Genomic DNA, 21,953 nt, shown 5'->3' with positions numbered 1-21,953 from the left:
TAGGTTACTATCTATATGTAAGCTGTGTGCTTCTAATTTTCAACTAAAATGTTTTTTTTACATGCATACTGGTCTTGAATACTGAAAGCTTTTAGGGTATAAGTCAGCGTTCCTTGTTTATATCAACGTATATGGTAAAGATTGGTTAATATTGCCAATCATAGCAGTCACCACAGCGATACCATTTTACATGTCTAACACGCCTTCCCTTATTTTTCGTGTTGGACCTCCTGAAACAGGAGGCGGAGAAAGGTCAGTGTCGTTTCGTTGTCTTTATGATAGTGTTTAGATGTGCACATTATCTGACACACAAAGATGGATTCAGATTTGGCTTGCTTCCATCAATGAAGATTCGTTACACATTACACTTGAGCTTATTTGCTTGCCTTTTCCTTTTAACTATTACTAGTGTCGATACTAGTAAAGTATTTTAAGAAGTCTTTGTTGCAACTTTAAATGTTTTACTTCAATGCTTGTCGCTGTTTGCAAGCGTCTCATAGATATTGTGAATTTGGTGAAAACTAATGGTTTGATGGGCCTTGGGCTGCTGATAGTGATGATCGTTGTTGTACTTTTCATGCTGATGGTCTACAGAAAGGAATATTTTCCCTGCAGAAACGGAAGACGTCAAAAGGAGGTTGGGCCGCCTAACATTGACAGAACCACCACAGAAACAGGATGATAACGTCAAGAAAACACAGGTAGTAGATACTTTTTCATGCGAACATTGCTTTGAGTTGTAATCTTTAGACTAGCCAAATTGAAATACATGATGAAGTTTTATCGATGAAGGTTAGACATCCAGATGATAAGATACGCCAAATAGCAATTACTCAAGCAACTGGATATGATTTTGGAAACGGTCAGACGTTTCAGACAAAATCCACTACTTTTCGTCAGTGACTCTAAACTTTTAAGAGATCTCGTTGGAAAGCAGGTTTTTCTACGTATACATGTTGCGACGATGTTGATGTTTAAACGGAGAGTTGGAGTGGCTATGTATGGGAGAATATACAATCCCACCCGCAACATTCTACGTATGGAATTTCCTGGCACTTGGGATTTGTCGCTAACACACACACCCTCCCCTCGACAAAACGTTGCCTCCTTTGTATGTGTAGTATTAGACTGTACCTTTTGCTATTTATACATTGCCATACATTTTCACTGATATAATTGTTGTGCAAAGTAAAGAGATTTGAATTGAACTGTGACTTAAACAACAGGAGCTCATTAAATCAGTCGCATTAACATCCTGTTAACTTGTCAACATTTTGCTTCCAGCCTGAAGGTGCAGTGGCGATTAAGAAGGGCGATTCTAGGACCTCGGCACTCACTGCTCGGGTTGAACCGATGGTCCGGTCGGACGTGGCAAAAACCGAAGTAAGTATCTCAAAATCTTCATAAGGTCTACTTGTAGTTACCTATCACTGTATTGCTCGAATTATGTCATAGACATTACAATACCCGCTGTTATCACTCAAAGTAGGGACATTGATATCGAAATTTGACATAATTCAAAATGATTTGATTTGATCTCCTTCATAAAACCGGTTTTTCTCATTGGACCGGTCCGGAAAAACCGTACCTGAAAAAAATCGGTAGACCGGATGTTGGACCTATTGGAAAATGAACAGATTATATGATCACGCGTTTTGGGGCTTACCGGTCGAAGAAAATAACAAGGCGAAGCAGAGTAGAGTCTTATAGTCATTTTTACCAAATGTTCGGTCAATCGTACGGAGGCAGTTTGCCTTGAAGGATTTTAAAACGCCAGTGGGAGTCGAATACTCCACATAACAGATGTCTTTGTAGCGAAAAGGACCATTGTTTTGAGTATCGTCCATTCACAAATTTTCACATAGTGAATCAGGTCCAGGTTCAGGTCAAGACTGGGACCTGATCCTTTGCACCTTGACCGTACCTGGACCTGAATTTCTGTACCTGTATTAGTCTGTAACAGACTTATTATCTTCCTAGAAATATGAATTTGGTAAAACAGGGATAAAATTGCCAGATTGCAATTCAAGACTCAAAAGAGGGCCGGCCAAGAGGCCAAGGAGACACTCCTTGGGAATTAACTCGCCCTGATTGGCCAAATGCGAGTAGCACGCAAGGGCGTCAATGGAGACTATTCCCAAAGGCATCGAATCTACAGAATCATGAAACCATTACAGTTAACATACCTTGTCTCATTGCAGCAAAATTCGGTTTTCCTGTCGTACCAGTGGGACCTCCAGGACAAAGTGCTGCTGCTGCACGATCGCCTGCAGGAGCGAGGCTACAGCTGCTGGATGGACATCAAGCAGATGGGGGGAGGGGACAGTCTGTACGAGATGATGGACAAGGGCATCAGGGGGGCAAAGGTATTCTTTTTTTAATTATTGCAACATATATTTACAAGACATGTTGACGGCACATTCAAGTCGCGTTGGTGACTTATGTTCATGACTTACTTACTTAGACTTAGTAGCTCCCACGTCGTGCGACGCATGAGGCAGTTAGAGTATTCCAGCACGCCCTGTCTGCAGCCAGTCTCCACACATCTTTCCATCTCTTGCCTGCTGGCAGGAGATCTCTGTCAACTGTCTGCTGCCAGTTCATCTTAGGACGGCCCCTCCTTCTCCGACCTTGAGGTTTCCACTGGAGAACTTGGTGAGCAAATCTCTCGGGTGGGAGTCGGACCACATGTCCTAGCCAGCTCAACCGTCGTTTGCATATGATGGAGGACACTGGTTGTTGTCTTGTTTGTGCTCTTATGTCTTTGTTTGAGACAAAGTCACTCCATTTAATACCCAAGATCTTCCTCACGCACTTGCTGTCGAAGGCGTCAAGCTTATTCTCATGGCTGGTTTTCAAATTCCATGATTCAGAGCCGTAGAGGAGTGTAGACAGGACGTTGCTGTTGTAAAAGCGTAGTTTTAACTTAAGAGAGAGTTTCTTGCACCTCCAGATCTTTCCCAGTTGGTTAAATGCTGCTGAAGCCTTTCCAATCCTACAGTCCAGTTCCTTATCTATCTCCCCGTTGTTGTTAATGGAACTTCCAAGGTAAGTGAAATTCTCAACCACTTCTACTTCATCCTGATCGATGAATACAGCTGTTGCTGGTGGGTGGGGTCCTGACAACATGTTCTTGGTCTTTTTCGTACTGATCTTAAGGCCAATACTAGCTGCTGAGGAACCTATGTCGCTTACTAACGGCTGGAGCTCTTGGGTGGTTTCTGCTAGGGCGGCGATGTCATCTGCAAAATCCAGATCCGACAGTTTCTGTTCTTGTACCCACTGTATACCCTTTCTGTCTGTTGCCTTGGATAGGACCCAGTCAATGGCGAGGGCAAAGAGGATGGGTGATAACACACATCCTTGACGTACCCCCGTTGCTACCTCGAACCAGTCACTGTACCCATCACTGGTCCACCACTGGTTCATGCCGCCACCGCAAAAGAATACAAATACATGAGTAAATAAATACAAGATTAGAAAAACAAGATAACAAAATAACACAAGTAAGCAAAGCACTGAAGCAAAAAACAACAAATGAAGATTCAATGATATAAACCAAGGTCAAGCCAAGGTATTCGGATGATTGCGAGACTTTAACGTAGAGGATTAGGTAAGAGTACGGGTGTGAGTGAGTGAATGAGTGAGTGAGTGAGTGAGTGAGTGAGTGAGTGAGTGAGTGAGTGATGAATAAGTCTCTAAGTGAGTGTGAGTATGACTGAGTATGCGAGTGAGTGGGTATATGGTATGCCTTAGTATGTCTACCCTTCGGCGTAACACACCAGCTTGATATTCAGTAATATAATAACAGCAATATTTAGTTTGTAGTCTGACGCCCATGTAGAGTACGAAACAATGTGATTTGGGCCTGATATTATTGCATATCTCACATTCAGGTCGTTGTCAGCTGCGTGACACCCCCTTACGCCGAGTCTGCAAACTGCAGGAACGAAGTTGCGCTTGCGCACACCTTGAAGACACCCATCATCCCCGTGATGCTGGAGAAGACAACATGGCCGCCGCCCGGCCCCATGTCCATCCCCTTCGCGCAGCTCCTCTTCATCAACATGGCCAAAGGGCAGGACGAGGACCCGTGGAAGGGGGCGCTGTTTGAGGAGTTGGTGAGGATGGTGGATTCTTTTGTGAAGAGGCCGAAGGCTAAATAAGCTACCGAAGCAACTGTGTCATCAACATCAGGATGTCCACTTTTCGTGAAGTTTCATTATCAATGGTGTAATCATAGCGTGTAATCTCTAGACTGTCTCTAGACTGACGGGCTATTTCTATAGTTTGACAGAGCGCTTTGTCAATAATGGCATTTTGTCATCAAAGGTGCGCACATCTGTAGATCTGTAAAAAACATTCACCATTGTGAAAGGACTGATTTCTACGTTAAGGTAGCAATGCTATAATTACTAGCAGCTTTTTAAAAAGTATCATATTGATTGGTATAATATTAGGTTGTAGTCGTAGACGCATGTTATAGCATGTTATGGCCCAATTGTTTGTAAAATACACGTAGATCTGTGAAAAATGTACTTAGTGTGCAAACTTCCAGACTGATGATAAAATAAGGTAGAAATGTTAGGATAGTTCGATAAGTTGATATGTAATATTCTTGCTTGAGTTTCATTTATCTAGTTGTGTAACCTACATAGAATAGAATTTTCAAAAATTGATTTAGCTAAAAGCTTTCAAAATAATAAACCTGCCCTTCACGATACGCTGTCATATGTAAATAATCACAATAATATAATTGTCATTTTAAGAACAATATATAATTGGTGGTCACCCCAAAATAGCAAATCAGTCGTGTACAACGCTTGAGTTTTAATCCTCTGACCAGTTGATTAACATAATTATTTGTACTTGATATTCACGCTGTCATAAGGCTGCATCTGTTATGAATATCCGGATGTTTTGTTTTACTTTATGAGTACCAAAATAGGTCAGATTATAGTGTTGAATTACTTATGGTTAGTTTTCTGCAGTAATTACATTACATTAGTTGATTTCAACTCATTCAGTAAACGAAAAGTGAATTTTAAGTTGATTTTTCGGAATCTACATGATGTACTGAAATACATAAACCAGTTAAGAATTCTATTATCGATTTAGTATTACCAAGGATAAACACTGAAGTGTTATATAGAACTTAACTGAATGATTTTGGTGTTGGTTGAAAGTAACACATTAATAATATAATGTATACATAAAAGTAATTAATAATCTAATGGCGCTTAAAATGATTTAGTATTTGGTAACTGTCTACATTCTTCATTCTGCTTATTTTGCATGTTAATCGTGTGACGTGGTAAATAAAATTGGGTAAAAATGACGGCTGGTGACTGTTTTATGAGTTAGAGTTTCATGACAAAGTATCATATGTAACCCTGATGTATGATGCATAATCTTTAAACAGGTACACTCTGTATCTACCTATCTATCCACCCAGTATATAGGAGTCCTTTAAGGTGGGCCGTCATTGTTCTCCACACCATATACTATAACCAGTAAACCGCCGCAAGTCGTAACACACCAATGTTGTACAAGATAAGTTAGACCAGCTCTAATACATTGGATCCACTCACAGCCTTTACTCCCTTTACCTATACTGCTTTACTTGACTTTTTTGATGGCATGCTTGGTTTGATTGTTGGCGGTTTTTTTTATAGTACATTGTATTCTACGAACTCGACCAGCAAGAAAACGAGTACATATAAAACTGATGTGCCATGGGAAACATGAAAGTACTTTATTGAGTCCCCCCAAATCCTGCCTAGTAGAGCCTGGTAACGAGACTAGAAATCAGCAGAATAAGTTACCAGAATCTGTTTGTCACAAACGGTCAAAGTTCAGGTAGAGTCAGTAGTCCTTCCCCTATGCAATTTCCTCACGGAGATACGCCTTCAGTACAGGGCTGGGACCTAGCCTCTAAGAATAAACTCCTCATAAAGGACCTGACGCTATAAAAACATATTTTTTGAGATACAAGGCTACACAGACATCCCCCGAGACATGAAATGAACCGCTTATCTGACATGTTAACCTCACGTACGGCCGTAAGGTCTTCTCAATATTTACCTGAGTCAACACCGTACCTGGTAAACACCGTTGTGGAGTTCACAGGTCACTGTGGGCATATGGTGATTATACTTAGAAGGTATTTATTGATTTTTCTGGCTGTAAAGGACGTAAAGCTATATGGCTGACAAACTAACTAACGGTTGAGATATGGCTGACAAGAAGCGCAGTTGTATGGGCACGAAGGGTGAACTAATACACTACTTTACTAACTAATATGGTCTTTTTGTTCATACTGCCATTCATTAAAAGCAATAAAAAAAGTTAACATTTCTTAGAAATAACTAGTATTCCATTTGTAGCAAAAAATGTTAAAATGTTGCGAAATTACATGCCTCCAACAAGCTTGAGACGTTAACCTCACGTACGGCCGTACGGTCTCCTCAATATTTACCCGAGTCAACATCGTACCTGGTAAACACCCAATGTCTGGAACAACCTACCACCAGACACACGTACGGCTCTAAATCTGACCAGCTTTAAGAGACTCCTGAAGTAAAAGTAATTGACCAAAACGAACGGACACGGACTATGAACACTGAGCCATATGCACCACTATATGTTTGTACCATGTATGTGTAGTGATATATGTTGATGAATCTAATAGTACTCAATGTAATCTGTATCTGTATTATATTTTATATGACCCTGACCTCCCTCATGACCTCAATGAAAAGCGGCCTGCTGGCTGATTTGAGCTTCTCATGAATAAATAAAGGTTCAAACAAACAAACAAACCATTGTGGAGTTCACAGGGTCAGTATAAGCACGACGGTGAACCAATCCACTACTTTACTAACCACTTGGGTACCATTTGGTACAGTGTCATTCATTAAAGAATCATAACCCCAAATGGTTTTTTTGTCTGATAACAAGCTATTATTTAACTAACTAGCTCGTAGCGAAAAATTGAAATGTTGCTTGATTACCCCCTCCCCCACAAAACTAAAGTGAGCCGTTTTTAACCTTTCACCTTCAAGGTCCCTACATCTCCAGACATATATCTGAATCAACACCGTGCTTGGTAAACACTATTACGGAGTGCACAAGGTCAGTATATGGAGACGGAGGCACGAAAGAAAGATAACTCCAATCATAAGGCAATTATTACACTGTGTGTGGCTGTGTAAGGCGTTGGCTAACTAGCGGATAGCCACAAAACACCGCTGAGGCAGTACAATACGTAATTCACCGTTAAGACTGTCTAATATGCATGGATGAGCATCCAAAACTAGCCTACATACACATGCATCATACTTGTGACTGTTGACTTTGCCAAGTAAGTACATAGTCAATAAACCAGTCATTCGTAAATCCTCACAAGTAGCAACGTAAAATTTATTTAGGCAGGCGCCTCTTAATAAAACAAAAATCAATAAATGTCACAGCACCACCAGCCCCCTGCTGTAAAACGTTCTGCGCCTTATCGTAAAGTCCACACTGTACCGGGTACCGCCCCTCTCAGGGGTTTTAGGGTCTCTCTAAACAAGAGGCATGTCAGCTTTTTAACGATTGGAACAAAACGTGTTGATACAACCATAGAGATCAAACGTGTCAACTCTCCTACAAACGTGTCAACTATCACCATAGTAACTATTACTAATCAACCACTGATATTTCCAACGGTGCGTCTCTCTTGTTGCAAATTACGCCCAAATCTTGAAAACTGCATCCCTCCATCAAAATAGCATAAATGACCCGTCCCTTAAGTTATCATCTCACATGTTTCTGAAGTCAGCAGCAAGTTTGTTGGTACTTCCATAGAGATGCCCCTTCTAAGTGTATTGCCGTCGTATATTTTTGGCCCTTTTTTATTAGTATTGTCAGGTAAATAGTAATATGTCCGTGAGGTATTAATATCATATCTTTCTGCTGCAAAGATTCACAAATGCTACACACACCCCCCCCCCACCCACTCCCAATTCGCAAAAACATCAAATGGACTGTCCCTCACCTGATCACCTTACACGTTCGTTAGGTCAACACCGTACCTGGTAAACACTCTCCCGGGTTCACAAGGACACGTAGGCACACCGGTGTAACTTCATAATATCTCTACTCGCCATGGATTTGTATGCCTTAACAGTTCGCAAAAGAAAAACCAAGTGATCACTGCAATAATTGTCTGTCAACCATTTCGGTCGAGGTTTGATATTTTCACGGAAAGTTTATGAAATCATCACGCAAAATAATGGAAGGCACTTTGCCACACTTCCGTACCTCACGTGACATATGAGAGAAGGTTAACTTTTTATCGAGGCGCATGCGCAGTCTAACGATATCTACGTGAGCACAAAAGTACGCCCAGTTGGTTGAGAGAGAAGTGCGACGACAAACCGCCTGTACATTCAAACTTTACAAGAACACTCCAAGAGTAACACTGCAACACTTTGGCGGCAAAATGCTTCTCAAAGAGTAAAACTGTAAGTAATCGGGACCTTGTTATGTTCAATTTTATATCTATTTACCTTATAGACCCAGTGTGTGTCTCGAACAGAAAGTTTTCACCCTATTTCTTTCAAATAGCGTATTGAAAATACTTGGGCTTAAAAATAAGGGTCTACACATATTGATGTCGTTTGAATGCGTCCATGCCATATTTCGCGGATCTTTGTTATTTGTACTCGCAATTTGGCCCAAGTGGGTATAAATCTAGTTACCTTTCATTGATGTAATTATAATGACAACCACAAACAGGGCAGTAAACACACAGGATGGAACTTTTCTCCACAATTAATCAGTTCTTTTTTTTTTAGAATTCCCTAGAAAAAATTAATAGACCCTTCCCCGACAAAGGTGAACCCTTCCATTTTAACCATTACAGACGCGTCATATCAAACTAGAATTAGACCAACCATTATTTTGGAACTTATCATTTGTTTGATATTTTGATGCAGTGAACGGATAATTTTTAACCAGATAGTAAAGTCACGCGGTTGCTCCGTGGTCACGATGTGTGCAACGTGCCTGCGGATCTCGAGGCTAGTGTCGGGGTCACTACTGTATCAGTTTTGGCATCACATCTCTTTCATCTAATCAATACACTGATCATTAAAAGCTATAGCATGACAGCAATAGGTCTTTAAATGGGTAGATTGTTATCAATTGCACAACTTCTCATAAGTAACCTACGGTATTAAGAAATTATAAAATTCAGGTCTCTAAACCCCCAAGTTGACCATGTTTACACCTTTCGGCAGCGCAGGTATGTTTGTACATTGTACCTGGCGCCACCTCCCACTGGAGTTCAAAGGTCAAGTAGGGGAATAACGTTCTCTCTACGGCTACACATACTTGTGTTGTCAGTAAATAAAGTTTGCAGAGTTCGCATGTCGGTTAGCCTGCGACAGAGTCTAACCTTTGTAAATATGTTTAGTTCTTAAATCGCATAAAACAGATGTGGAGCCATTACCCATAAGGCTTAGCTGATGTTCAAATTTTGAATTCTGCTGGTGTAACGATGATGACAAGTATAAAACATTGGGCAGTAAAACAACAGGGTAGATCGTCATTACTGAACTGTCAAATTCGCAAAAGAAAGTGAGAAATTCCCGGTCTAAAACCCCAACTTAGATCGGTTAAAATGTATTGGCAGCGCAGGTATGTTTGTACATTGTACCTGGCGCCACCTCCCACTGGAGTTCAAAGGTCAAGTAGAGGAATAACGTTCTACGGCTACATACTTGTGTTGTCAGTAAATAAAGATGGCGGAGTGAGCATGTCGGTTAGCCTGCGACCCAGTCTAACCTACGTAAATATGTTTGGTTTTTAAATCGCATAAAACAGGTGTCGAGCCATTACTCATAAGGCTTAGCTGATTCAAAGTTTGAATTCTTCTGGTGTAACGATGATGACAAGCACACATTGGTCAGTAAAACTGCAGAGTAGATCGTCATTACTAACCTGTGAGATTTGCAAAACAAGTCAGAAATACCTAGTCGCCCCAACTTGCAACTATTGAAATGTATTGGCAGCGCAGGTATGTTTGTACATTGTACCTGGTGCCACCTCCCACTGGAGTTCAAAGGTCAAGTAGGGGAATAACGTTCTCTCTATGGTTACATAACTGTGTAGTCAGTGAATAAAGTTTGGTAAACAAAGTTTGCGCATGCTGGCTGGCCTGAGGCCGCCTCCTGGGGCGTTTAAAGGTCAAGTACCCGACGAAAGGTGAAGAGAACGGCGTTATATTTGTGAAAGTACAATTTAGTTGTCATTACATGAAAATTGCAATATGACAAAGCGGACCAACAATTGTAGACTTATAACAGCTAAAAATGAACCAGTCAGTCCCACAGTTTGCTGTCATAAATAGCAATACTAACTAATTAGTCAAGTTACATGTATATACTTACATGTTTTGCATCGTGACTGTAAACAGGGGCCATTATTGAGGTTTCTACTGTACAGTAACAAATATACAATACGATGCATCTCATCATTATCACAAGTTTGTGTGTGCCTGCGTGTTTGTGTATATGAGTTGGTGTGTGCGTGCGTCTGTGTGTGTTTATGGTTCCGGGTCAGAGTTCAAATCTGACCGGAGTTGGCGGAAGGGTGGTGTAATAGGCCGGAAGTGCGCTGTTGTCTACCTAACTTTTGCTCCCTATTGTTTGGTGATCGTTATAGCTGAGCATAGATTTGTCGTATTTTCTGAAAAGCCCGTGGGTTGTATTGTTTTTGTGCGAGGAGTAGTTGGTCGGCCAGCGAAACCATTTTTGTATTAGTCCGCTGCAACGGTGATTTGGTTTTTTCGCCTGATGACCCAAATAGCGGCGTTTTTCATGCGATTTCGAAGAAATGACGTCATCGGAGATTGCAAAAAAGTTATCACATGGAATTTTTTTATTTTCATTTTACACAAACATGAAGAATTGAGCTTCTCTACCACGTAGGCCGTTATCTTGGGAAAATTCGATCAAAATTCGATCAAAAAAGCGTTAAAAAGTTATAGTTTTCGGGTCCAAAATTAAAATTTTACTACATATTCTAACCAAAATAAAGAGGCAACAGACGGTACCAATAGGTTTGTCGGAAAGAGGCAGTAAACGGCTTTCCGCCATATTGATTAAGTTTCGCGTCCTACGTTTACTAGCGGAACTGTAGCCCTTCGGCCTGAGGCTGCCCGCCAACCTCCGAAATCGTAAAAGAAACTCCGGTCCGATATCTTATGTCTATGTTTGTGTGGATGTGTGTGTGTGTGTGTGTGTGTTTGTGTCTACATTTTATGTGTTTGCGTGCCCCTTTCTTGCACATCAGCCATATGCACGTTTGAGGAAATCATATCTAGTTTCTATGTACATTATGCAGTAATAATCCAACATGGCGGCAGGCCTGAACCTCCAGCCTCAGACCGTCAACGGTCGCCTGAAACTTGACCTGAGTAACCAGGATCTGACGTCCATCCCGGAGGAGGTGTTTGATATCACTGACCTGGAGTTTCTAGATGTGTCCAACAACAAACTAAGCAGCATCCCGGAAGCAATCGGCCGTCTGCAGAAACTTTACCGTTTGGACGCTGACGGCAACATGCTGAAAAGTTTGCCACAGGCGATCGGCTCCTTGCAGAAATTGACACATCTGTACGTTTATCGTAACAAACTTGCCAACTTGCCTCCTGGGATAGAGAAGCTGCAGAAATTGACATTACTGTCCATTTTTGATAATCAGCTGACAAAGGTTCCACCTGGAGTTTGTATGCTGCCTAGTCTTGAGGTGTTAGATGCCAGTAACAATAAACTCTCCACCTTCCCTCCTGGTGTGGAAAAGCTGCAGAAACTGAGAGAACTGGGCATTGATGGTAATCAGCTGACGGAGGTTCCGCCGGGCGTCTTTTTGCTCCCTAACCTTGAGGTGTTAGATGTCAGTAACAATAAACTCTCCACCTTCCCTCCTGGTGTGAAAAAGCTGCAGAAACTGAGAGAACTGCGCATTAATGATAATCAGCTGACGGAGGTTCCCCCAGGTGTCTGCTCGCTCCCTAACCTTGAGGTGTTAAATGTCGATAACAATAATCTCTCCGCCTTCCCTCCTGGGGTGGAAAAGCTGCAGAAACTGAGAGGACTGGGCATTAATGATAATCAGCTGACGGAGGTTCCCTCAGGGGTGTGCTCGCTCCCTAACCTTGAGGCGTTAGGTGTCGGTAACAATAAGCTCTCCACCTTCCCCCCTGGTGTGGAAAAGCTGCAGAAACTGAGAGTACTGCACATTTATGGTAATCAGCTGACGGAGGTGCCCTCAGGTGTTTGCTCGCTCCCTAACCTTGAGCTGTTACATGTCGGTAAGAACAAACTCTCCACCTTCCCTCCTGGTGTGGAAAAGCTGCAGAAACTGAGAGAACTGCACATTAATGACAATCAGCTGACGGAGGTACCCTCAGGTGTTTGCTCGCTCCCTAACCTTGAGCTGTTAAATGTCAGTAATAACCCCATCAGACGCCTCCCCAATGACGTCACACGACTCACCAGGCTGAAGAATCTCGATGTCCACTGCTGTCAGTTTGATGAGTTCCCCAGACAGGTGCTGCAGCTGAAGACACTGGAGAAACTGTACGCTGGACAAAGCGTCGGACGGAAGTTTGACATGGTCCCAGATGAAGTGGGAAACTTACAACACCTGTGGTACTTGGCATTGGAAAACAACCTCCTCAGAACCCTGCCGAGCACCATGAGTCGCCTGCACAACCTACGGGAGGTCCACCTCTGGAACAACAAGTTCGACACGTTCCCAGAAGTCCTGTGTGAACTACCTGCCATGGAGAAACTGGACATAAGTAACAACAACATCACCAGGCTCCCAACCGCCCTTCACCGAGCAGACAAGCTGAAGGACTTGGATGTTTCTGGAAACCCCCTGACATACCCTCCACAGGACGTGTGTGAACAAGGGACCGGCGCCATCATGGCCTTCCTGAAACAGGAGGCTGAGAAAGGTGAGGCATGCTTGTAGACAGGCTGTCAAAGTTTGTTTTCATTAGTATAATACTTTTTTTAGCTGAATATTTTTATGGTAATCATTACACTTGTAAAGTTCTTACTATATCACTTTCAATACCAAAATTCAAATTTTATGATTTTAACCTTTATTAATGGTTTTGCACGATCATGAAACCTTTAGACTTCTAATTCTATTCCCACTGCGAATCGAAGTACACGTGTTACCTTATATTATGTCATATTATATAATATAATTTTATATTTTATCATATCATAAAATATTATATTAATGTATCGTATATGCAATGATTGAAATGAACATTCTTTAATTAAGATGAGAGAATTCTTCGTGCCTTCAACCGCCTGTCCGCGAGGATGAGCCAAACCCAGTGGAAGCCTCTGGCCCGGAGCCTGGGGCTCAGCAACAGGGCGGTGGACGCCATTAAGGTGAGACTATTTTTCTTTATGTTTCACGAACTTTACAGAGAAATAGAGAAAAAATAGCATCAATGTCTGAGCCAAAATGTCCACACTGTTTGTAACAAAGAAATTGTCTTTAAAGAAATCACTCTCTAACTTCTATAAATATTTTCATCACGCTTACATCTAAAAACCCTTATCATTAGCCGCCATCCTAATTCCTTATAACATAATTTGGAGATATTGGCAATGATATTGGGCTGCATTATTTTGCCAGGCTTCCGCCCCAGACGACGTTCCTGACCAGGTGTACCAGACCCTGGTACAGTGGAAAGAGAAGGAAGGTGAGGCGGCCACACTTTCCGCCCTGGAGCAGCACCTCAGAGACCTGGACTTTCAGCAGCTGGCGGATCAACTTACACCCAGGGTGAGTGAGTGAGTGAATGACAATTGTGTTTACAATGGACTTTTGACTTCAACTTATGCCTTTTCAGTAAACGTTCAGTTTGTTAGCTGTTTGTCATCACGTTTGTCTTGGATACAAATACTTTATGAGAAGCTGTGAAGGGTCTTGTGTTCATGTGTTTGAAAAAAGATTAAACCGACATCGTTCAATACATAAAATTGATATTTCTGTTTAAATAACCACAAAGTAGATCACACGATGCGCTAAACGGAATACAAGAAATACACCATGTTCCCAAGTAGAATATCGTAATTTCCCCATCAGACCCCAGATCGCAGAGGACATGACACTGGAGCCGTCGGTGCTGTTGGTGGCCAAGAGGCGGATGGTCTGCAGAGCAGGTACGAGCATATTCTATTCTGCTAGAAAATGTCTGTTTGATATCTAAGGCTAATCAAACGCAATTTGACAACAAATCAATTTCATACAAAAACGTCCCTTTTAACTAAATTAAATGTAAACTATTCCGGTAGGTCTAAAAGATATATTGAATTTACCAATTTTTCTGAGATGATTTATGATGATGTATTTTCCAGCGCAAGAAAATACCCCAGCGTGACGGTTGACCAAAAGTTTCCCATCATCAACTTTGAACGACTGGAGGAACAGTCCATTCTCGGCCGTGGGGGGTTCGCTTACGTAATGCAAGCCCGACATCTGGACTGGAAGCAGGACGTAGCTGTCAAATATCTGCTGACTCGCCAGATAGAAGGAAGGTTAGGGTTTGGTTTCTTTAATTTACGCTTACTACTACTATCACGATAGTTTTAATGTTATACAAACTGCACACAGGTTTGTTTAGTTGTACAAATAAAAAACATATTTTTGTCATGTTTTTTTATATCTCAAGTGAGCAAGAAGTGCTGTATTCTGAAGCAAGGAAATTGAAGCTGGCCAGCAATTCGGTCCACGTCATCAGTCTGCTGGGGGTCTGTCTGGACCCAAACTTCGCAATCGTGATGCCCTTCATGGAGAACGGCTCTCTGGCCGGGCTGCTGCGGGATGTGGACGTGCCCTGGGCCCTGAGGTGGAGAATGGCGCACGAGATCTCCCTGGGGATGACTTTCCTGCACTGCCAGAACCCACAGATTCTCCACTGTGATCTGAAGGCAGAGAACGTGCTACTGGATGGCGACTTCCATGTGAAGGTAACAATTACCAGTGTAAGGTATAAATGTCCACCTGGTCACTTGTGAAGTACTGTATGGGGACTTTCATGTGAAAGTAATCATCATCATATCTTGTCGCTCCAACTCTTTATCTATCTGCTGGTTGCCTCGTGGCCTCTCTCAGGTCACCGTCTGAGCAGGATGGACCAAGACTGCAGTTTGTAACAGGTGCTGAATGGTTTGTAATTGCTCTTTGTATGGGCAAGCTGCACTTGCAGACTTGCCCCGTTGCAACAAGTTGTTCCCAGTTTTTGCGATCGTTGACCTGGCTCTGTTCAGTGTCACCCACTCCCTCCTCGGTAAGTCTGCTCTAGGGGGAAATGTCTCACTGGGGGTGGGGTGGGGGGTGTAGGTGTGGCGTGAAGGTGATGATTACTATTGTAAGAGAAAAATGTCAGTTTAGTCAGTTTTGAAAAGAATGAAAAATGTATTAATTTAATAACCGTATTTTGGGGAACATACAATTTTAGATTTCAGACTTCGGACTGTCCAAGTGGAAGATTGAATCTCGTGTTGTCACCCAAACCAGTCCAGAAGGAAGCACAATCACGCATGCGCCACCTGAGTACTTCATGGATATCAACCTTGTTCCAACTGAGAAGTTTGACGTCTACAGGTACTTATATCGTTTTTCTTTTGACAAAGAAACAAAATTAAATGGATTAAAACGAATAACACAAATAATCGTATACGTAAAAGCTGCTTCCGACTCCTAGATTAGAACTGAACTTATGTCGGTAGGGTTGTTTAATAAACAGATATTAGTACGTCACGGCGTCAGTGGGATCTAGTCCTCTGCGCTCTTGAGCTTACTACTTTAATGATCCAAGCAGTGGAACAAATAAAACTGAAATAAATGAATAAAGCCAATTAATTGTACTTTTTCTTCGATCTGAGTAAGATTTGTCTTAATTTCAGTTTTGGAGTGCTGCTTTGGGAGATAGTAACAAGAACGGGGCCATATGGGAGTGAGTACACGATCTCAGCTCAGTCCTTTCATCACGACATCCGGCTCTTCTCATAAGATGCAGTAGTAAGCTAATTCAAGGTTCGAAGTGCGCATGTACCCACGCAAAGCGGACGGGTCGAAGCCCCTGGATAATACATAACAAAATTGGAGCCTTCAACTTGTTATCCACATTTTACATTACACCATAAACTTGCGAGTTACCGACTTCATCGGCGGTAGTGTTTCCAATCGATACAATGTAGGTGATTGACAATCAATGAGGCAATGCACATACTAGAGGAGAGATTGAATGGTTATTTTTATATAAATTTTATAATAGATAGCTTTGATAGCTTTGATTCATTAAACCCTTTTCTTTCCAAGATGCTGTGAACTCTGCCCTGATCAGGCTTGCCGTGACGTCAGGACAGCGACCTGACCTGACCCTGATTCCCACAGACCGAGAGGACGTGACGTCAGTGAGTCAGCTGATGCAGACATGTTGGAGTCAGAACCCGGAGGACAGGCCTTCATTTGACGGTGAGAAGGATAGCTTTATGTTTTATATACGATAAAGACCTCTATGCTGTACTACATAAATATAGCTTTCATGCCCACGAGTCAAGTCCCTTTGTACCTCGTGTTACGAATGACCAAATCTAATATTGCCTAACTCTCTAAACCAACGGCTAAGGAAACTGTGGTTCTTAACTACATGTGTGTGTTATTCAGTATTGCGTTGTCAGAGAGCAACCTTTATATGTGAGTTGTATTTGGAACATGACCTTACCAGAAAAAAAACAAAAAAAAAAAGATTACGAACATCAGTCATAACCTTCTCCTTCTATAGTCACCACCATTATTACACCGGTACACTACAGAAGGGCCACGAACATTATCACTTACCAGACAACATGTGTCACTTTCCTCCCCAGACTGTGCTGACCGACTTCGCCATGTGAAGGACAGGTTCAGCCGGGAGGAGGTTCGACAGGCAATTATCATTGTGGAGAAGATGAAGGTAAAACACTCATTTAATCATATGATGTTGACATTTTCCTGGCCCCTCTAAGTGCCGGTACCTTGCTGTCTGACGAGAAATGTGTGAAAACGTACGGTAGATTAAGAGTGTTGTATTGCATGTAGAAACAGTAAAGTGATGCTATTTGCACTGACATTTCTTATAATGAAATGCAGTGAGTTACGGAGTGCAACTCTGAGGCAGCACTGTTGATTTGTATAAATTAATATACAATAAAACAACCTTGCAGATTAACACAGCGGTAACCTCGACAACAATAAAGTCGGACTGGTGGGTTAAAGGAAAGTATTTTCTTCTTTTCTATGACTCCGACTTGTCGCGTAGCTCTTTGAACATTTAAAATCAGTTTGGATTTGAGACACTTTCTACTTTTATTACAGACTACAGCTGGCAGGAAGTAACTGTAGAGTGCATACATCTGTCATGTACGAGAACTTGTCGACTGGAGTATTGTGGTGACTTCTCTGCTACCGCAACAATAAACTAGTATGATGTAAAGCCATGTAAGGACGGGTCACCTGAATTTTCGGCCGAATCACTCCGCCTTCTTCGGCAATCTGACCCGATTGCTCTGGACACGTGACTTTTATCACTTGTGACGCCAGCAATTGGTCAAGTGTTGTTGCCAGTCCAGAGAGACCGGGACAAAGAGCTGGAGGAGACTGGGGGATTCGGCAGAAAATTCTGTTTCATCCAAACTCCTGAGTTGAAGAAGAGTCTTTTCCACACTGTACATACGTGTAGTCTTCCAACTCAGATGAACTTTATGCTAAGATTAGTCTTATTGTTCACTGCATAATATCTTCTAGTTTGGTTCAGTTGTAGTTAAGGTTTTGAGGCACGTCAGCTATATCTGTGAACAGACCAACACTATACAACAGCTTGGAATGATGATGATACAACGTAAAAGCTGTCACAATGATTCGTCTTGGGACCATTTAGTTCCTGTGATGAGCCATGAGCTGAAGTAATGTACTAAAGCATATCCGTAATGTGTAAGATGGAAATTGAAAACAGGACAAAATGTATCAGAATTGCACTACTGTTACATCATTTCTATCTTACTAGCTATGCGATTGTGGTGTTATAGGTAGGTTTAGAAAAATAATAGAAATTGGTCAAAAAGACTGCATAACATGTAAGAGGAGTTAGCTAATCACAAAATTACAATGTACGTCCTACGGATGGTGTTATATTAGTATCACCTGTGGTTAGTATTCTGCAGCTGTGATGTTTACATTTGAACAATTCAAGAGATAGATTATTGATACATTATGCAGCATAAACAAGAGTTAGAATCTACATGGTTAATCAAAGTACACAAAGCTGTTAACAGTTTTAGCTGGTTTTATGCTGCATTACAAATGATAAATACTGTAGTGCTTTGATAGCGTTCAAATGATGTTCATGAAATAGTATCATGGCATTTACAATGATATACTACCGGCAGCGTAAATGTTTTCATTGTTTATTGTGCTCATAGCTATTTTCATTGTTAATCTTTTGGTGCGGTGAAATAAAATTCCACGAGTGATAACGGCATCTGGCGACTGTGTTCTATGGACAAGTCACATGAGGTCTGATCCTACAACTTCCAACAGATAAAGTTGGTAAAGTGTCATCAGTAACCCACCTGAAGGTTTGTTTTGCACAATCTGCGGAACAGCAGCTCTGATAGGCATGTTCTACCCACACAGACTTTACCCACTTATATACTGCTTTATGAGAAGGTTAGAAACCAAACTTCCTAGAAGCCTTCACGAGGTTTTTTTATATTATGATGTGCCTGAAGGGCCTGGAGACAGCTCTCCATCTTCATGTCTACCTTGTCCAAACACCCCCAGCACCGATCAGGAGGTTAACAAGGGACTAGGCAGGTAGGCAGGTACCTGGTAGCATGAACAAAACAGAAGCTGCAAGAAAGCGCGTGTCCATTGAATGAACGTTGATGTCTATCCATTCTGTATTCAAGCTATGTATGTATTTTTCGTATCTTGCAAGTTTTTTTTCTGTTAAGTCGACCTTTCCAATTAGCGATGTTTAAATGCATTACATGACAATGTATAAACCCCGGAAGAATACATGTAGTTGGAATGTCAGGCTACTTTTGAATCTGAATAAAGTAACGTTCAGAACTGTTCGCATCAGACTGAATAACCCAAGCAGGACACAGCGTAACTTGCGTGACGTTTTAGCCATCGTCGACCCGTCAATGAACAACAACAGCGAGCCAACAAGTACATGGGTCAGTTTGGAGAACTCAACAGTGAGTTGACCCCTGCCCGCAACCTGCAGTGTGCTAGGCAATTCGTCACCCTAACGAGAAGCATCGGTATTGCAGGGGTGGTGAGAGACTACTGCAAGATATCCGTGTCAAACGCTATTCGCTAGAAGTCGCCCGACAAACCGCCTAAAATTCGTCAAATTAAACAACAACCGCCGTAAAAGGTCTGCCTTGTTTCGTTTTGTCTACCCCTCATGGAAGAGTTTGTTTTGAAGCAAAGTTGGGCTGTAATTTCCAATGTAATAATCGGACGTCTTCTCTGACAAGGACTAAGTGTTGTGTCTGCAAGGCGTTACTTTACAGAAGCAGCGTATTGCTCATTACTTGACAAAGACTGGAGTTGGCCAGCCAAAAATTTGGTACGCCCAACTTTTGTGTAGGGAAGAACAGTTCAATTTTAGAATGATTTCTACCAAGTTGAACTCAGATGAACTTACAGGCTAAGCGTCACGTGTTGGTTTGTTGTTGTGCCGACTCGTTCAGCAGCCTAGTCCTACATGTGCCTCGGGGCATTTCAGCATTTGGGGATCCGCCCTACCTGGGTCAAAGGTGAAAAGAGTCGTCCGCCATGATTACTGGACCAAAACAACACACCCCTATTTTATCTACTTTCTCTCTCCTGAAATCGTTACACTTGCGTCCCTTTACCCTTCATATTTGAACATGCGGTAATTTTGCCCTTATGTTCGTACTAAATGTAAGACAGCTAACCCGATGTTCACAAAGTTACGACTGGAGTCATATTACAAACATCCTTTGTACACACTGAGGTTGATGACCTTAACGTCATACACTGTCACACCTTAGATGCAGGAATGTGGCTAAACAACCCTCCTACTGGCAGTTAGTGTTTTGACTCAACTGTGACTAGACAACCCTCCTGCTGGCAGTTCTGAAACACGAAGCTTCTTAAGAAAGGACGAACACAACCGAGGATATACAGGTATGTCACATAATGACTGCGTTCTAAACAATTATATACTTGATTCGTGGGCATAGAATTTGACTGTTAAAACTGACCACATACCAGTACTGGAGTCCTGGGCTTTCTACCATAACTTATGGTAGGAATGAGAACACATTACGTTGCTATACGGTATAGCAACGTAATGTGTTCTCATTTCGATTGGATAAAACAACGAGAGCTCTTACATCAGACAAATGGGAGAGGTATCTGTTGCTTTGTACATCTTTGTATATTTTGTATAGATACACATCAGGGTTGTTCATCCGTTACCAACTTTTGACTACCGCCGCCCTCCCCCAAAGATTTGGTATTCTAACGTGAAAGCCAGAATTTTCCTGCCTTGTCCTTTGCTGCATGATCCCTAATATAATGGGCATACTATTGTGCTGGGTATTTTGTTAGTCTAAAGAAACATCTCACGTTCTCGGAAGTCGTTTGAATTGTATCGAAATCCACGGATCCACTACATTTTCTGTATACAACTTACTTGCGCTTTATCCGTGGTGGTAGAAAGCGCCCTCTGGCGATTTCCTGCCATGTCTTCAGGCCAGACGAACTGTCAAGCATGTTTGCAGGGTGGAAAGTAGAAACCAGTCATTATGAAAGTTATGTGACTATCACATGGTCATGTTTTATTTAATGTGAATCAGTGGCGAGAAGCTAATATTCGGGTTCTTACTGTATCAGTGTTGCTGTTTAAAATTTATATTGTTCAATTGATTAGGAAGAAATGTAAACTGAAATTGTATCACTTTTACTTTTAGTCTTCCTATCGGTTGTACTCTTTGTTATCAACGTCTAAGATTTAAAAAAAGTCAAGTCTAAAACTCGTTTGGCGTGTTTGCAACTTTCGGCACACTTGCCGTATCAAACAAGAACCAGAACATCAATGCCATGCTTATTTGTTTGGTATTTTTATGTAGTGAACAGATAATCATCGAACCAAATAGCAAAGTCCCGCGGTTGGTCCATAGCCGCGGTGTGTGTAACGTGCCTACGGAACTCGAGGCTAGAGTCGGGGTCACTGCTGTATCAGTGTTAGGGTCATATCTCAGTCATCTCATCACTAATCATTACAAACTATAGCTTCACCGCATTGGACCCTCGTGTTGTTATGTTCTTATCAATTGCACAGTTTTTAATTACTAACCTATGTAAATGAGAAAATTAAAGTATAAAACCTCAAATTGGACATGTTTACATCTTTTGGCAGCGCGGGTAGGTTTGTACATTATAACGTTCTCTCCATGGTTACATGATTGTGCTCTCAGGAAATGAAGATTGCGGTATGAACATGTCGGCTGGCCTGATGCCACCTCCCAGGGGCGTTTGAAGGTCAAGTACCCGAAGAAAGGCAAAGAGAACGACGTTATATTTGTGCCAGCGTAATTAAGTTGCCATCACGCGAAGATTGCCATACGCGATAGGACCAAATCGGTTCCGGATTGCAGACTTGAAAAAGCTAAAATTAAATAAGTTGTGAAACAGCATACAGATAAATATTGACCAATAGCAATGTACGTGCATGTACCATTATGCACCGTGGCTGAGTGGACAGAGGCTAGTATTGGGGTTTACTCTATCAGTCCCTGTAACTAATATCTAATACGATGCATCTCATCACCATCACAAAGGTGTGT

At 41.8% G+C, this 21,953-nt stretch overlaps 1 protein-coding gene across 1 annotated transcript in view; it reads left to right on the top strand.

Moving 5' to 3' along the window:
• The first annotated feature begins 11,242 nt into the window (after positions 1–11,242).
• LOC118408547 (leucine-rich repeat receptor-like protein kinase PEPR1) overlaps positions 11,243–21,953 on the top strand; it is an 18,058-nt gene continuing 7,347 nt past the window's right edge. The window contains exons 1-12 of the mRNA XM_035809355.1: positions 11,243–11,947; positions 12,047–12,322; positions 12,461–13,012; positions 13,351–13,463; positions 13,714–13,863; positions 14,167–14,243; positions 14,439–14,618; positions 14,753–15,050; positions 15,542–15,687; positions 15,990–16,039; positions 16,405–16,560; positions 16,956–17,041. Coding sequence (XP_035665248.1) covers positions 11,404–11,947; positions 12,047–12,322; positions 12,461–13,012; positions 13,351–13,463; positions 13,714–13,863; positions 14,167–14,243; positions 14,439–14,618; positions 14,753–15,050; positions 15,542–15,687; positions 15,990–16,039; positions 16,405–16,560; positions 16,956–17,041 — 2,628 coding nt within the window. The 5' untranslated portion in view covers positions 11,243–11,403. The remainder of the gene's footprint in view (positions 11,948–12,046; positions 12,323–12,460; positions 13,013–13,350; positions 13,464–13,713; positions 13,864–14,166; positions 14,244–14,438; positions 14,619–14,752; positions 15,051–15,541; positions 15,688–15,989; positions 16,040–16,404; positions 16,561–16,955; positions 17,042–21,953) is intronic.

This window comes from Branchiostoma floridae, unplaced genomic scaffold (genome assembly GCF_000003815.2).
Source record: "Branchiostoma floridae strain S238N-H82 unplaced genomic scaffold, Bfl_VNyyK Sc7u5tJ_193, whole genome shotgun sequence".
In the NCBI taxonomy this organism is placed as follows: Eukaryota; Metazoa; Chordata; class Leptocardii; order Amphioxiformes; family Branchiostomatidae; genus Branchiostoma; species Branchiostoma floridae.
The sequence above is the reverse complement of the archived record's forward strand: the minus strand, read 5'-3'. Positions and strand labels throughout refer to the sequence as shown.